The 19026-nt window shown below is 32.3% G+C and overlaps 1 protein-coding gene across 6 annotated transcripts in view; it reads right to left on the minus strand.

Annotated features, from left to right (window-relative positions):
* LOC100744200 overlaps positions 1-19026 on the minus strand; it is a 213429-nt gene that overhangs the window by 37660 nt on the left and 156743 nt on the right. For all 6 annotated transcript variants that reach the window (XM_033318724.1, XM_012380831.3, XM_012380830.3 and 3 more), the window contains exon 4: positions 11485-11698. In XM_033318724.1, coding sequence (XP_033174615.1) covers positions 11485-11698 — 214 coding nt within the window. The remainder of the gene's footprint in view (positions 1-11484; positions 11699-19026) is intronic.

Below are 19026 nucleotides of genomic sequence, written 5' to 3' on the forward strand. Positions count from 1 at the left end.
TATTTAATTCATAATCATGTCATTAATTCTACTGTGTTTTGAAGTTTTTTCTACTACTTGCGTTTAATTACAAATTGCGCAATTTTATTTTTATATTAATTTGCATAAAATAAATTGAATTGAATGGGCAATTTGTAATCCACTAATTGTAAGACAAGTATTTAATTCATAATCATGTCATTAATTCTACTGTGTTTTGAAGTTTTTGTTACTACTTGCGTTTAATTACAAATAGCGCAATTTTATTAATTTGTAATCTACTAATTATAATACAAATATTTAATTCATAATCATGTCATTAATTCTACTGTGTTTTGAAGTTTTTGTTACTACTTGCATTTAATTGCAAATAGCGCAAATTTACTTTTATATTAATTTCCATAAAATAAATTGAATTGAATGGGCAATTTGTAATCCACTAATTATAATACAAGTATTTAATTCATAATCGTGTCATTAATTCTATTATGTTTATAAGTTTTCATTACTACTTGCGTTTAAAATATTCATTATTCATTGTAGCAATAATTCAAATACGACATTTCAACTGGAAGGAGGAATAATTTTAGATAAATAAAAAGATATCAGCCTAGATCTGCTATAATCAAATACAAAATTGAAACTTTCTACTTGATATATATATGGTATGCGAGAAAACTGGATGATATTGGAAACTTTTTTTTTATTACAATTTTCCATCACTTTTTCCCCAGAGTACTATAAATAACTGACGCGCAGTATTATTCTTATGTTATGTATTTACGTATAAAATATAACTGCTCGCGTTGCCCTCATTTTATAAATCAATAGCCTTGAAAAAATTTAACAATTGTGCGAAAATAACAAACGAAGAAATTTTATCGTTCCTCATATTGTTCACTTATGAATTACGATAACAATCTTCGATACCTTCTGTTAAACAGAGCAACACAGTGTAAATAATAATTGTTTTTTCACATAACGAACAGTATGATAAATGACGCGATTTCTTTTTTTATCGAGCTTTAAATATTTCATGCCATAATAATTTAACAACCGTTTGAACGACGTAGCAAGTGTAGAATCGAAGATCGATAAGAATCTATGCGCGAGTAAAGTTAGAATCGTCACGGAATCGTAACAGATTGATGAAGTTTATTCGATGCATTTTAATCTATTAAAAAAAAAAAGAAAAAAAAACAAAGCAATTTTATTATTAGATACAATCATCTCGGGAAATTAATGGCATTGTCTGAAAATCATACTTTCATCTCTCGCTTAAACTATCAAATCCTAGTAAGGTAAATTGTAAGTAAAAATAAATTGCTGAAAGTGTAGATTCTTTCGAGAAAAACTTTCGAGAAAATTACGTTGACTTTTATCGGAATCATGATTATATCAAAACATCTATTTTCCTTCACTCTAAATATTAGGTTGCCCGAAAAGTTTCTTTCGTTTCATAAGACGATAATAGATGAACAATTTCTCTTTTATATTATTTTATTGAATTAAGTATGATCTATTTCGTTCTATTTCTATTATTATGTTCGTGCATAATTCATTGTGCGCATAAACATTGTGCGTCTATTATTTCCTTATCAAACGAAAGCAACTTTTCGGACAACCTAATACAACCATCTATATGCAATTATACATAGATACTATGAATATTTATTTGGTAATTACGCCGAGTAGGTTTCTGCAATATAAAGACAGATTGTTGATGAAGTGGCTAGCCATCTGCCACTGGGAGATATTCTGGCTTCGTATCCCAGTCGGTCCGCCGATTTCTCAGCAATTATTTACGAATCGTAATAATTGGCTTTATACGCGAATGGCCTTTAGCCATGCAGAAACTATGCACGTTATATATATCCACAAGCGGTGTACGTGCAATGTCAAGCTGTGTTGGGCTATGGACACGATATTGGCCTGACGTCAGGTCACCCTATGCTATTAGCGCAAAAAGAGAAGCGAGGCAAAGAGAAAAATAGACATTTTACAAACAAAAATCGCCAGAGGTTTAATAAAATGCGTAAATGGCCAAGGGTCTTTCGTGTTACAAGGCACGAATGTAAATGTTTAATTTAGACCCCTGGACCAATGTGAAAATAAACAAAAAAAAAAAAGAAAAAAAAAAGGAGTAAGCTTGTCATTCTAACGATAGGCATACAATTTCATAATTGGTACACGATCATCTTTAGTCGAATAGTTTTCGGAATTATCATAGGATTAAATTATTTCCGGATCAATGCAACTCAGTAGTCTGTAAAGCGGTATTTTTCGCCCAACTTTCGTTTCCCGACTTTCATATTGCAACTTCCATAATGGAATGACAATCATTGAAAGCATATTACTTGTCTCAAATAACTGTGTGATGAGAGATAACGTTTTAAACGGGGAATATAAAGGCGTGAGGTTGAAAGTGAAACTAACTGTTTCAATTATTTATTATGCTACATTCAGATGCACATGTGTGATATATTTTCATGCGTACAAGCAGCTATATTTTAGTCATTGGATTGCGGTATATGCATGCTTTTGTTACTTATACAAATACGCAAACTTGCTGACAATTTAAGGGGGTGTCCTGAATTAGAATGTTCTAAAACAGCGTCTTTTTGTGATTTTTTTTTTTTTAGAAGGGAAAGAAAGAAATGAAGTTATTGAATTTTGAGGTATAGTTTTATATATATTTAACGAACTCGATGAACTAAGAGAAAGACAGAAAACAGTGTGAAATTAAAAATTTTGGCGGGTTTAAAGAAAATATGTGTTTTATAAAAAGAAAAATTAAACTTTAAGGTGCTATAACAATAACTTAAATAAACTTTTTGACGAACTTTTTTAGTTCGTTGAGAAGAAAAATATATAATAATTTAACCCTTTTTTGGTTTTTCGTTTCGGTCAAGAATTACGAGGTGGATCTTTCACGACGATTGAAAACTGCAGCCCAGGAAATAGTCTTAGAAATCTGTTCTAATTTTCTTTCTTACTTTAAAAAAATTTTTTGTATTCGTTAAATATATATAAAATCATACCTCAAAATTCAATAACCAAAAACAATCACAAAAAGACGCTGTTTTAGAATTCTAATTCAGGACACCCCCTTAAACTTCAAGACTAAGAAGAGACGTTCGATTAACCGAATCTAACGTTTATTTTTAATTACGTGTCCGGAATTTACAATCGTATAATCACTGTCTTAGAGTACTGGAGTGTCCGGCATAAATATGCGCGTTATTTTAAGCAGAAAAAGTACATAGCTGCTGGTAACTGTGGCAGGCGATGCGACGTTAAATAATAAAACAAACAACGATAATAAATAAATGAAAACGTTTGAACGAAGTCAGTGCATTGCTTCTGTCTGAGTTCAAATTGAAACACGCGATATTGTAACGTGTCCGTATACTTTCTACGGCCGCTATGTCTCTGTTCGATTGCTGAATATAACCCCGTATGAAGTATAAATGAGAGAGGAGGCTTATTTTTAGCAGACACGACCTTTACAACAGGCTATTCCGATTCGCATTTCTATCAAATATAGACGAAACGCTAACAGGCACTGTGCTTTGAAAGAAAACATCAACATTCAAATTTAATTGATACAAGTTCGCTCGTAATCTCATTGCAAAATCATGCTGCCCGCAAAGGTTAAGAAGAGAACATTTACAATCCTATTGCGGTATCTACCCTTTCGCTTCGGCAGTCCACGTCCGCCGAAGTGCCGTCACTGAACGAAAACGCGCGCCAGAAATACGCACAGTGTGCGTGGTTGTTGTATATACGGTTTCCTAAGTTTTAACGCTTTACCGACCGATAGCCGATTAATCGGTTTTCTGTCGTCGACGCTTACCGACCGATAGCCGATTAATCGCTTGTTTGTCGCTGACGCTTACCGACCGATAGCCTATTAATCGGCTTTTTTTGTTGCCGACAATCTTTCTCATTATTTGAGCAGTAATTTGTTATTTAGTACTAAGGTGCTTTGCTCAGTTGCGTCAGTTGCTTTGTAAGCTTCCACAGTTTTATACCAATCTGAAAAACGTAGCGTTCGCGATGAACAAAAAGAATGGTATTGGAGAGTCTAAACCGAAACAGAGCCAGCGCCAGGGAGAATCTGCGCCTGAGCTGCTGTAAAGTAAGAACCGTATATGAAATACCGTTTCACTGTCAATGGATTTAACAGATTTTTTAGCATGAAACAGTATACGATCGTTTGGGTGTTTGAAATATATTACGTGGAACGTTTTGATGTTGTTTCAACAATGAGTAACTTTAAGAAGTGATTAATCCAATATGTCAGTAGAATCAACAGAAAATATTCTGCCGATAACGAAAAAATATAATATCGTTGACTACAGATAGCACTTGTATATACATGATTTGGATGTCGGATATATGGGATGCCGGACTCGGGAGTCGTTGCGTGGTCGCCGCCTATATGCGGCGCTCGTACCCACAGGTCATCTCGTGGGTAACGCCCAGGGGTGGCCTGACTTATCACGGGGCCGGGTACAAAAATTTTGCGGGGCCTGAATACACATTCAAATCCTGCACTTAAATTTTACAACGAGGAATTATTTATTTACAAATGCTGTTACATATTATAAATTTTTTATAAGATGAATATTAAATAATAATACGATCCAATAATAATATTAAATAATTTTTCTCGCTTTTTTCGACGCCAAGTTTTTGATAACATCGTCAAAATCGATTGAATTTGCTACTTCACTTTTTATTGACAGAATAGCCAAAGATGAAAATCTCTCTTGGTTTATCGATGATCGCAGATAATTTTCGTAGTCTCTCAAAACACGGGGCCGGGTTCCGCGCTGAATCTGCCTTGCGCCGGCCCTAGTGTCGCCTATAAGCGGCACTCGAAGCGAAAGGGTTAAACCTACGTTGCCACTCGTAAGTTGCAAGATACTCGCTAGTTTTAAACATAAGCTTCGATGAAATTAACTTTGCGCATTGTTGATTATAATATTTTTTAATCACAGTGTAACTCAGATATTTCTACGGTACGTGCGAGTATTAAATATTATCAACTTCATTTTGCAATTAATTAACATCCATTTATGTTTTTGAAATTGGCTTTATCTCCCGCGTTACCCGCGTTCCTTGGTCTTCCTCTGTTTGACGCCATCTGTCGTTTCCCTACCTTACTCTGTTTGCCGCGCTTCTGACTTCCTAACCTCTTCTCCTCTAGTTTTTCTAATTTGTATCTCTCTCGTTCCTGACTTCTTTTCGCTTTTCTTTCACTTTCTCCTCACCCTTTATTTTCCCTTCTTCGTGTCACTTTGTGCTTCCTTCTGCTTTTTCCCTTCACAATTCACCTTCTCCATCCGCGTGTTATCCTCGCCCCGAACCAAACCGAAAATCTAACATCCATTTATGTTTATCCTAAGCGTCTCATGATTTATGAATATAGTAAACGATACATGTATAGTCGATTCTCGGTAACTGGAACGTCACGGAAACAGCTAGTTAGAGAAATTTTTATTGTTTAACGAACGAAAATTCGACACGCAGAAGCTTCGTTCGAAGGCACAATTACGTTCACCGTTTCGATAACAGGCTAGCGTTTAATATTTTAAGCTTTCTCTCGGAACTTGTTTCATTCGATGTGCATAAAGTTACGCGCGCAATTACGCTGCCGATTGACAAAAACTCATTATCTTGCGCGAGTATGCACGTGGTCGAAGGGCGTAGAAGTAGGACACAGTTTGTGTTGTTTTACGTCATTCCAGATAATATTAGGTTGTCCGAAAAGTTTCTTTCGTTTGATAAGGAAATAATGGACGCACAATGCCTTTGTTTTATATTAGTTTATCGAATTATGCACGAACATAATAATAGAAATAGAACGAAAGGGATCATACCTAATTCGATAAAATAATATAAAAGAGAAATTGTTATTCATCTATTATCACCTTATGAAACGAAAGACACTTTTCGGACAACCTAATATTAACAATTGGAAGAAAGGTGACGATATCTTGTGACACACGACATAGTTATAGGCACATTTCGAGTTGCAGAGACTCGATGCAAGTTCGATTTTTAAAGGTCTGGATATTCTAAATTCAAATCCTACAGGTAAAATAACACATCTGGACACGTGGAAGGTAATTCGAGCTAAAGCGAGTTCTATTTCCATTTCTAGAGACTTTCAAGTTATCGAGCTTCGACTAAAATTTTCCTACGATATTCTATAGAAAACAAAAATTTTGTATTTAAAAAACACCTTTGCAGATGCACAGAAATATTACTTACGATTTGTATATGTGTCGAGTTACGCGTCTGCAACAATATTCGATGAAATGGAAAGAGAAATAAAGACCAGGATCGAAGTGTTGCGTTTCTACTTGTAGTTTTTAAATTATATTCCAATCATATACATGTCTAATTATATTCTAATCATTGACATGTCTAAGACATGTAAAATAGAGATCTGTTTATTACTTTAACGATATCTGCAACAGTTCTTCCCTACAGCTGTGTTCTTATACTGTGGAGACTAATAATTTTATTTGAAAGCAAGTCAAAGTATTTATTTACTAAGTTAAAATTTTGATACATTTATACTTTAATTCGTAAACACGTTCAATAAACATCTCCTTGCACTTTCTTTTCTTTGAAGGAGGTAAGAAAACTAATTCGATAATATTCACTTTGAGAAGGAGGAAAGGAAGTAACAACTTTTGCGTTTACAATTAGTTACAATTATTTGCAATTAATAATACAATTATTTTGTACAAGTTGTCTAATATGTTTCTTTAGAATAACGAAGTAAATAAAAATAAATTACAAGTCTCTGGTCTCACAATTTCTTTATATTCAATTTTCAGTAATTTTTAAGGCGCGCAGAAGCTAGTTCTAAACACGAACAGCCTCTTATTGATAAATTAACAAATTAATATGAGTTCGCAGGAGAAATTTGCTTAACACTTTATCTCGGTCGGTGAAAGCTAAAAATTCGGAATATCCGTTTCGATCACCGTTACACGTGCGTGTTTTCTTTCCAAATGTAAATTCGAAACCAAGCTGGTCGTATCCGACCCAAAAAAATTTTGGACAACCAAAAAAAAAATTCAAGAACAAAGTGAGAAGCGTGCAACGTCAATGGAACATCTCTTACCAAAAGAAAAATTATCGACTTCGAGATGCGCCAAAAATTATGAAATAATTTCCACCTTATTTGTACTTTACTTAGACAAATATACGCCAACGAGAAAGATTATCCATTTGCTTACTAAACGGCATATTAAATATATTACAAGCTCTTCGAAAGCGACAATATGACAATCAAACACTTGGAGACTCAAATTGTTGAATACGCCGTCATAAATGACACTGTGTGCCAGAAATGCCATTAAAATAGATTTAAGCATCATGTGAGATACGTCTAATGAGGTTCATCGTGAAAAAGAAAACAATTTGTGCGTGTTTATGCAGTCTGGCAGCGATGTGCGCGAGATAGGGAAATGCTTATTGTGTGAATATAATCCTCGATCAGAAGCAGTTAAGGTTATAACAGCTTGCGTTTTGCTGTTTCCTTTGTACGAAAATAAATATTTTCTTACTTTACATTCAATAATAAAGCAAACGTACGCATTTCTTTTATCAATATTAAATCACAAAGATAAATATTAAACAGTAAATGGAAGTAAAATTAAACATTAGGTTTCATTTTTTTAATTAAATGTTACGATTAATTCTTTTAATCAAATTTTACAATTAATTTCACTTTCATTTACTGTTTAATATTTTCTTAGTCTCGCCTTACCTTGCATTCGATAATGAAATAAACGTAAGTATTTCTCTCATCGGTATTAAATCGCGAAGTTAAGTATTAAACACTAAACGAAAGTAGGATTAAATGTTACGATTAATTCTTTTAATTAAATGCTACAATTAATTTCACTTTCATTTACTATTTAATATTGTCTTAAACTCGCTTACCTTGTACTCAATAATGAATTAAACGTAAGTATTTATCTCATCGATATTAAATCGCGAAGTTAAGTATTAAACACTAAAAGAAAGTAAGATTAAATGTTACAATTAATTTTTTACATTAAATGATACGATTAATTGTTTTAATTAAATTTTACAATTAATTTCACCTTCATTTACTGTTTAATATTTTTTTAGTCTCGCCTTACCTTGTACTCAATAATGAATTAAACGTAAGTATTTATCTCATCGATATTAAATCGCGAAGTTAAGTATTAAACACTAAAAGAAAGTAAGATTAAATGTTACAATTAATTTTTTACATTAAATGATACGATTAATTGTTTTAATTAAATTTTACAATTAATTTCACCTTCATTTACTGTTTAATATTTTTTTAGTCTCGCCTTACCTTGTACTCAATAATGAATTAAACGTAAGTATTTATCTCATCGATATTAAATCGCGAAGTTAAGTATTAAACACTAAAAGAAAGTAAGATTAAATGTTACAATTAATTTTTTACATTAAATGATACGATTAATTGTTTTAATTAAATTTTACAATTAATTTCACCTTCATTTACTGTTTAATATTTTTTTAGTCTCGCCTTACCTTGTACTCAATAATGAATTAAACGTAAGTATTTCTTTCATCGATATTAAATCGCGAAGTTAAGTATTAAACAGTACAAGGAAGTAGAATTAAATGTTACGGTGAATATAAATTATTAATATTTGTATTTAATTATGAGATTTCGGCTTATAAAAATAATAGTTTAAGAATTGTGATATTTATGGAAGATGCAAGTCGTTTTATATTGTATACAGTTAAACAACTTGAGTATGATTATTGAACCAGAAATTAATCATGCTTTTACTGATACGAATTTTATCATGCTCTCGTATATTCCTTCTGCAAACCTACTTATTTATCAAGTTTTCATTCTATAGAATATCCTTTGTTTCGACGTTGAAAAATTAATTGTTTCTGAACTGTAATGGTGTGCGTATGCTTCATTGAATATGTCGATGCATTATACATATCGCAATTATAATTCTAAGACACACTTTGATACAAACAACAAGATCTGAATCTGCGTTTTATTACGAAAAGATTTTATTATGTACGTGACGATACCAGCGCGAGTTGTTTTAAATATTAACAATGATGAATGTAACATTTGATGTTATTTTGTAATAGGAATACAATGTGCGTAGGAATATAATCGTTGTTGTTGATGATGTTTATGGGATGATTTAACGGGAAGCAGTTACGAAATTTGAAGTTAAGAGACGCGTTTGAAGTGCGAATGTAAGATCAGAATAATAGATGGAAAATAAGACAGAAAGAAAACAAATGGCACAAAGTTGATTATGCAAATGGGAAATATATGAGAATTCTAATTACGTGCTAAGTTTGAAAAATTAAAATTAAAGCAACAATCAATTCTTTTTAATCTACAAACAGTTATTAAAAGAAATTGCTATACCTGAGAAATAATTTTATCCTCTTTAACTAATGTTAAACAATATGTATAAGAGAAATATTATTTCAAAGTTACTAAGGAAAAATTGACAAAATTTCTTTACAATTTTCGTGACTAATTTACCGTAAAATTAAGTTATAATAGCAAAATCCTTTACGAGATGGATGTGAATATTATTATAGAAAAAACATTTCATCGTCAACAATGGGATGTCGCAATGGAGTCTGTGTTTAAATAAAAAACAAAATTTGAAGTCTGCTTAATGTTTTGCTAAAAAGATATTTTTAGTAACATTTTCAGGTGGATTATAATTAATGTTAGATAACATATATAACAGAAATATTATTGCAAAGCTGATATCGATAAAAATTCGCCAAGATTCTCGTGACAAATTTACAATAAAATCGACTTATAATAACAAAATCCTCTGCGAGATGCATATGAATACTGTGGTAGAAAAAACATTTCACTGCCAAGAGTGGAGTGTCGCGATGAAGTCCACATTTTATTAAACAAAGGACAAAGCTTCAAGTCTTAGAGCTCTGTTCTGCTAACAAAATATCTCTCAGGTGGATTATTTTTAACAACAAAATTCTCACGTTAGTATAATAATTGAACGCTAATTTGTAAGCAGGAAAAATGAGAGAAGAAAATAACTCATAAAAAGAACCGAAAGATCTTCACGGCTTCTCTGAACTTTCAAAAACGTTTAGTTTCCAGCTACACATGAAATAATTCAAACGTCTCGTAATATGTTTATCCAAAGCAACTGGTAGATCCCCGAGGGAATCATTAGACACGGTACGCTAATAATTCGGTCGGAATTCGTTCAACTGCAAGCCCTGAAGCATGACTCGAACAGAACAAAAGAATGACGCGCCTGTTGCGCATTACTGACATTATGATCCAAATTAGCGGGTGATTAAAAGAGTCTGCTGTTATCTTTATTCCACTTGCAGCAAACATTTTAATGCACGTAATCGAATTTACAAGTTCAAGCTAACGAATAATTCAGTAGATAATGTAATTAGTTGCAGAAGAAACATCGTGTAGTGTTAGATATTCGAACACAGAGTATTAGAATCTTTTACTTCCAGTGAAACTAACATAAAGCAAGCGAGATGTATATTATGCTTCCCTATTTTACCTGTGTATTATTATTATTATTGTTGTGCTATAATTTATTGTTAATGCGATTGTGTATTATAATCTAGCCACTGATAATTAGACTATGGATTTTTAGACAATTTTTTATTTTTATGAACGAAACTAAAGTAACAGAACCTTTTTTTTTTTAAATATTTATTAAAATTACAATCAATTCTCACGTTGAGAATTTTCAGTAATTTTTCTGGCGTGGCGCAGTAACATGGCTAATTATTTATAATAAGTTAATACCTATTATAGATAAGTATAATTTATAAGTAAGTATTATAAATAAGTAAATATTACTTAATTTAAATAACTAATTGAATCTATCGTTTAGGTCTAGCAGGTAGTGTCTCTTCAGCCTGCGGAAGTAACAGAACCTACACAAGAATTTGTTTCCTATAAAGTGTACCCTACTTTGAATATTTTACATGTTTTTGTACGTTATATGGAATTTATGGATTTTTGCATCTTCGAATTTATTAAAAATCTACAGTCTATTAACAGATAATAAAGTAAGCAAGGTCCGTTAATAAGATGAAGTGAATATGACGCTGATCTTCGTGACGTAATGTGTTCCTCATGTGTCAAATCAAATGGTAAAACGCCAATAAAATGAAAAAACGAATAATTAACTTTTGCTCTGTGCCTTTGTTTCTCACGCATTTATAACGCTTTTTTTACTAATCCTCCTTCAGAGCTATCGCTCTGTCAATCGTCAAAGTCAAAGAATATCATAAAAATTATTCTGTAAGTGGTAAGAATAATATAATCGTTTGCGAGGATTAAATAAGTAAATAAATTTGTAAATTTACTTAAAATAAAAAATACTTTAGTAAAAATACCTTAGTAAAGTAAAAATACATTAAATAAGTAAATAAATAGGGCAGATTGAAACTCACCTAACCGAGCCCGAGGTGACCAAAAATGGCATAGGTGTTGGGCATGGGCTCAATGGCGAACTGCTGACTGAACTACGAGTGCTGCTTAACACAGAATGTGGACATTGTGGTGGACCGCCATGTGCACCGGAAGATGCGTTTCCACCTTTGCTGGAGGAACGTCCCTTCAGGCAGGGGATTTTCGACCAACCGCTAACATCGTTGCCCGACAAGCCTGTGAACAAATACGTTGATCGATCGTACTATGCAGGTGATAGCAATTTCACTGTATGCATTAGCATTGCACAGGATTTAGAGCGTCTGGGCGGCTGCTCCATTTAGTGTAGCGCTTTGGCATACGAGATGTACGCTTCGAGCGTTTATTTAGTAACACTTGATCAATTAATCTGTAAGATACATATTGATAAAATTGTGTTGGCGAGCATCTACCTCCGAAGCAAATGTTCATTTCATACAGTTAATTAATATCAAATACGATGAAAGTAAGTACGTTATACGCGGTCATCTGTTTGTGGCGAATAAGAGCGAACAATAACGTTGCCAAAGGCATTTACACGTTTTCACAATACAAACGCGAAAACCGAAAATCTGATGCCGATCGTTTCGACTGGTTTGGAACTTTTAGAGTTAAAATAGGAAGGAAGAATAAGGATTTGGAATAAATAGTTGCTTGATAGTAGATCTATCACACCAGTCAAATTGACTGGTTTTATAATTTTATTTTGAAATTCCTACTTTATGTTCTATTTTTCCCCCAAGTGGTGTAATGACTTTTGCCACGATAACTAAAAGAATAATATAATGAGTTTTATTTTGTTTTTTATGTATTTCGTATCAAGGCTACTTACACCAATACCAGTCAAAGTGTAAAAGGGTCCTGTAATCTGTTTATCGACCTGCAATCTGTTTATCGAACCTCAATTAATCAGTTTTCTCGCCTAATTAACCAGTTTTCTCTTTTTGTACAACTTGCCACAAGTTTTGAAAATTTTTACTGCGTATCATTCGATACGACGATATCAGTTATAAGAAAAATTCCAGATCGATCGCTAGATCGCTAAATGTTAACAATAGAAACGCCACACCAGCCAAAATGAATGATTCTACAGTTTTATAAATGTGTCAACCCTCATTTAAAGATCCCGGATGGATTAATTAATAATACAAAAAATGTACTACATAACATGGAATTTCTTTTGTAAGAAAGTGATAAATCGATAAATATAAAAATATTCTATTATTACGTATTTTTTTTTAAAAGACCAGTCATTTTGACTGGTTTTGACATAAATAGCTTGGTATTAACTATCGGTAGTTCTAGTGTTAAACTAATTTCTTATTTTCATTTTTCATAGCAAAGTGAAATGAATCGTTCCTAAACAGGAATGTTCATTTTGATTGGCAATTTTAAATAAAGTAACGAATAATTTAATTTCATTACTAATTGAAATTCTAGTTGAAATAGAATCCCTTTTGATGGGATCTGAAGTCCGGACTCGACTCGAGGCTGCGCGTTCTACACCAAGGAGCTTCTTGTAAATCTTTGTTGGATTAAGTTACGTTAACATAATACCAATGTATAACAAATATATACATAGATATTATTAAAATACGTACAACAAGTTCGAATTCACAGAATTGTGTTTTATAATACCACAGCATACGGTGTGAAAATTCTCCTCATCTCAATTACCTTCACAATAACATTTGCGTTTCTCATACAGTTGACAGAATCAGAAATTATTTCACGTCACATTTATTCGCATAAATAATAAAATAATTGTCATATAATTATAACAAATAAAATGACATATTGTCGAACTAATTGCTTGTTAGATGTCGTATTTCGAATTTGCCTAACTTTCTTCCGAGTATGGTCACGCTGACCTTTTCTGCGATATTATCTATCTCTGCTCATTACTACCTAATGACAAAATCCGCAATCACTTAGTTGCCAACCCAATAAAACCAACGGTTTGCGTCACGTTTACGAAACGGATAAAACACGTGCGATTTTCGAGAATTCCGATATTTTAATTAAGCGCGTCATTAGTTTTAGAGTGAGCAGAATCGCTGGAAATGTCAACAGTATTTTATATGCTTGTTGACGTAATAACATTTATTATACATTTATTTTTCGGGTCGTAAATTCGATGTACAATGAACATATATATGACATCTGAACTAACGGACATTTTAATTACCGTTGATTGGTATATGGACACCTGGCGTGTCTGTTTTCGACGGGAGGCATCTGTGCAAAGCGTCAACGACTCTGATAAAAAAACGCCTCAAAAAAAAAAAAAATTGTTTGTAGATTCAGCAGGAATATTTTTCCATGCGACAAAATTTTAACCAAAGCATATCCAAGTCCATTCACAAGAATATTTTATCGCAGAAACAATGCATATGAATTGAATAAATTTACAAACCGAATGAAACTAGGATAATAAAAATAAGAATGTTGGAATATTTTGTTTCTACGTTAGAAGTGTAAACCACATAAATATGGATTTAACAATGTTGGAGTGGACATGTTAGAGTTAACATTTTTAAGAATAGCAATGTAATGAAGCAAATTGGATATATTACAGATGAATTATTTAGTTACAATAAAGTGATGCGAACAATGTTCAGTTAATTTCAAGAGTAATCGCCATAATTATTTTGTGTTCAAAGCAATATAATGGCTAAAGTAGGGAAGCGTATTCAACGCGATATCAAATTCCCTTGTTAATTAAAACTTTGTTACAATAATCGAAGGAGAAACACGAATTTGGTGATATAATTTATTACCCGATAATTAATTAAATTTTCCCAAAATATTCGATAATAAACCTGTAAAAGGAGTTGCTTACATACGGAAAATAAATAAACTAAAAGCCAATCTCTTTGAAACGAAGTTAGCCAAACTGTACAAACAGTAGAACGACATAGTAGCAAAGATATTTTTATCTATACACATTTAAGAAACTACAGCCGACTGTGCATACATTGTGTGGGCTTTATTTTTTCAAGTTAGAAACTACTTTATTTTACGCTAAAAAAAAAAAATCAAAAAAACGAAAATCACCAGCAGCTGCATAGAGATGCGTTATTATAAAAATCAGAGACAAAAGCTGGCAAAAATCACAGGAAAAGCTGGCAAAAATCACGGGCAAAAGCTGGCCAAAAATCACAGGTAAAAGCTGGCAAGCAACTCGCGTTACAAACTGCATACGAAGTATTATCCGTGTGCGTTCTAGTTGCGCGCTCTGGATAATTCGCAGCCATAAATTATTCATAAAAAGTATCGCAACGTGCTAATTTTACGATATCGTGTTCCTCGTTATGCGGAGTGCTTGCTAATAAAACGTCTGCTCGGCAAGTTGCAAAATTTCCCTAACGTAGGAAGTCGAGACGAGGCGCGCGAGCGTGCGAGCGACCTTGACCGCAGAAGGTCGAAGGTTTTCGCCTAACGTAAAATGTGAAACGCTGCTGGTGGTCGTGGTGAACGGTAGCAAGAGTGGTTGTTGGCGTTCACCGCGAAACCTCCACTTATCGCTAACAAAGGCCAAGCCTTCCGTGTAACTCGGATGAGGGCTTGAGCTTTAATGGCTTGCGACCTGTTTCTTTCCTGCGTTTTTAGCTGAAGAATCGCGAAAAACTCGTAATTATTTCAGCAAGACGGCATTACCATTAATTATTTCTTCACATTATTTTCTTCACATTTTGATCACACGTGTTATATTTGTCGGATTAATTCAAGCAGTCATTCGAGAAATATTATTTTCCAGCTGAGCTACCGTGTACTTTTATTAATATACCACGGGAAATAACGAGTTATCTTTTTTCAAAGAAATATCTTTTGGCTTTGTTGCTTTTGGTTATTGTAAATACAAAAGAAATATTATTAATAATAAGGGGATGGTAGGAATAGTAATACTGTGGCAACAAATTGCTAATTAACTTAATCTTGTTTTAATTTCAAGGGGAAACGTGCCGGATTGAATTATTTTGGAATATAATTAACAAGAGAACAGCTGGATGTTAAAATATGAAAAAGTATATAATTGAAGTAACATTTGTAGGTAAAAATGGCACAATATTTTACGTTGTTTTTATGCTATGTACGAGAATTGATATTAAATTCCAATTTATTTGTCGTAGAAATTTTAATATCTACTTTTTATTTCTTTCAGTTCGTATAATTCAGAAAATATGAATTTCTATAATTGAAAAGATTTTTAATTAACTTGATTATTTTCAATAGTACAATATGCGATTTAAAGGTGAAATTGCTATTTATTGATATTTCATCAATATTACCAACGACTCGTTTTATTTGCAACACAAAAATTGAATCGTATTAAATTATTAGTCATATTTTTAAATAAAAACGATTTATCCACTTTTTGTCCTAAATTCTTTATCGTTCAAAATGCAAGGCTAAACTAATCACTGCTGCGAAATGTTATGTATTCAATACAGTTTATATTTGTTACTATTTGTTACTATTATATTGTTACCTGTATACAATACAGTTTATATTTGTTACTATGTTTATATTTGTATTATATTTGTTACTGTATATAATACTGTATTATATACAGTTTATATTATTACTATGCGCGAGTTTTCACGCGTTAAATATATCTCACGCGCATAATTCGTGTTGTATCAATATTATTCAACAATTGCATCGCTCCTTTCATGTAGAAATACAGATTCAGTTATGCGAAAATGATATACTATAAAATGATATACTGAGAATTTTTATTCACGCTTGCTGATACTTTGTAGTACTTTGACAAGTCACAATTTCTTTTCTTTTCTATATTGTTTTTGTTTTCTACAGAACGGTACAAGGAAAATAAGGATCCATACCGTGGTTTTATACTTATTATAGAGACAGTTAAGTTTCGTCCTTTTATTATTTGAAAACACGTGATGCCGTAAAATGTTGAAATGGAACAGGTGATACAGTTCTTAATTTCAACAAATTTTGTAAATATTATCTACCAACAATAAGCAGAGGAGATATTTAAACCATAATTAATTTATATTCTAACATATGTTATCGAAATTAGTATAACTCTGTTAAAAATGCTAGAGATTGCGAGAAATTGTGATTTATGCGAAGTTTCGACGTAAATCAAAATTTTGTTAATGTTAAAAATGCTAAAGATTGCGAGGAATTGCGATTTATAAGAAATTTCGACGTAAATTAAAATTTTGTTAATGTTAAAAAAGCTACAGATTGTGAGGAATTGCGATTTATAAGAAATTTTAACATAAATCAAAATTTTGTCAACGTTAAAAATGCTAGAGATTGCGAGGAATTGCGATTTATAAGAAATTTTGACGTAAATCAAAATTTTGTTAATGTTAAAAATGCTAGAGATTGCAAGGAATTGCGATTTATAAGAAATTTCGACGTAAATTAAAATTTTGTTAATGTTAAAAATGCTAGAGATTAGGAGGAATTCCGATTTATAAGAAATTTCGACGTAAATTAAAATTTTGTTAATGTTGAAAATGCTAGAGATTGCGAGGAATTGCGATTTATAAGAAATTTCGACGTAAATTAAAATTTTGTTAATGTTAAAAATGCTAGAGATTGCGAGGAATTGCGATTTATAAGAAATTTTGACGTAAATCAAAATTTTGTTAATGTTAAAAATGCTAGAGATTGCAAGGAATTGCGATTTATAAGAAATTTCGACGTAAATTAAAATTTTGTTAATGTTAAAAATGCTAGAGATTGCGGGAAATCGTAATTTATAAGAAGCTTTGACGTAAGTCAAAATTTTGTTAATAATTTCTATAATATCCTTCATTTGCATCTCCAATAGTTTAAAAAACAGTTAAATAACCGAAGGAATAGATCGAGAACCGAGTGCAGCAGCTTGTAAAGCTCAGATTTAAATTAAAAACCGGCTGCATGTTAATTTGAATGCAATATATTTCTGCATATAATCGGTTGTAGGAAAACTACTGTAAAGAAGGTGATGAAAAGTCCCAGTCTTGGAAAAATATGTATATTGGTATTATTCCGAGAACGAGCAGATTCAAACTCCCATGTGCCTTCTTCAGAGAACGATAAAAGTTGAGGGAAAATAGATGTGGATGACCCTATGCGAGCGTGGCTGAGATTTCCTTCTCAATACATTAGAGGACCACACAATGAAGCTTCGCCCTGGCAATCAACAAATGTACGACTTCCTGAAGGCGTGATAGAAAGTCGGATATCTGAGTGGATGTTCACTAGTGTATACAACATTCTAGTATGTGCCCACACCGCAGATTTAAACAAATTCTCAGTGCATCGTACATACACAGTTGCTACTAATTTTCAAGATATTTAAAATATCATTTTAGCTTTCCTCGTTTAGAAAATAGACGCGCGAAAAAATTAAAACTTGTTACATTATAATATTAATCAAATTATAATAACTATATTATTATAAGATCGAAGCATAGGTTTTTAAGATTTCAAAATGTGTGTAAAACATATACGACCGGGTAATTATGCGAATAAATTAAAGTCTTACGACTGCATTGCGGATGTTTAATGGGATTTCATATTTTTTACCAACGTAATCAGAGAAATGGAATTTAGGTAGAAATTTGTTTCGTCTACTAAATATAATAGCGAGCGCTCTACTTTGAATATCATAAATATTTTTGCAGTACGTGTTACACGTGCTCTGTAAATTCTTGGAACCTTAAATTTCCCAAAAATCTGCACGATAACATGATGATAATAATGTAGGAATGTTATATTATTAGTTTGTAGGTAACAGTATGATTTATACAATATCGTTTGCACTCGCACGAAATCGAATACAATACCCCGTTTCACGTATTCGTTACTCACTACTTCTACGACACAACGACACAACGATCTTCACACGACAACGATAAATTCAACTCTGACCCTCTCAACTATCGTTACAATGTTTTCCATGCTCACTTTTTCCTAGACATACCTTGGTAACGCTCACAACGCTCTTTGACAATGTCAACATATTTTGACAACGCTAATAAACAATTACCCCTCACGCCACGTCCTTCCCTGACGTCACACTATGCCACAATAATAATAAACATTGTTGTTATTACTATAACATAATATAACAATAATAATATAATAACATAGGATAGTTCAATTGTACTACGTATATGGTTTACCCAGACACTTTATTCCATTCACGATAATAATATTTGCAATATATTGAAAATGTGCAATGATGTTAATGGTAAATTAATAAGCAGAATATACAGGGTGGTTGGTAACTGGTGGTACAAGCGGAAAGGGGGTGATTCTACGCGAAAAAAGAAGTCGAAAATATAGAACAAACATTTTTCGTTTGAAGCTTTGTTTTCGAGAAAATCGACTTAGCTTTGTTTTCGAGAAAATCGACTTTGAAGAAGCTTTGTTTTCGAGAAAATCGACTTTGAATTTTCGCTCGGTACGCGTGCACTTTATCACGTCTCGTTATAACGCATCTCACTGTAGATCGCTGTCTCGATGGAAAAATTAAAAAAAAAAGAAAAAAA

The sequence above is a fragment of the Bombus impatiens genome, unplaced genomic scaffold, assembly GCF_000188095.3.
Source record: "Bombus impatiens unplaced genomic scaffold, BIMP_2.2 scf_0109, whole genome shotgun sequence".
NCBI classification, from domain to species: Eukaryota; Metazoa; Arthropoda; class Insecta; order Hymenoptera; family Apidae; genus Bombus; species Bombus impatiens.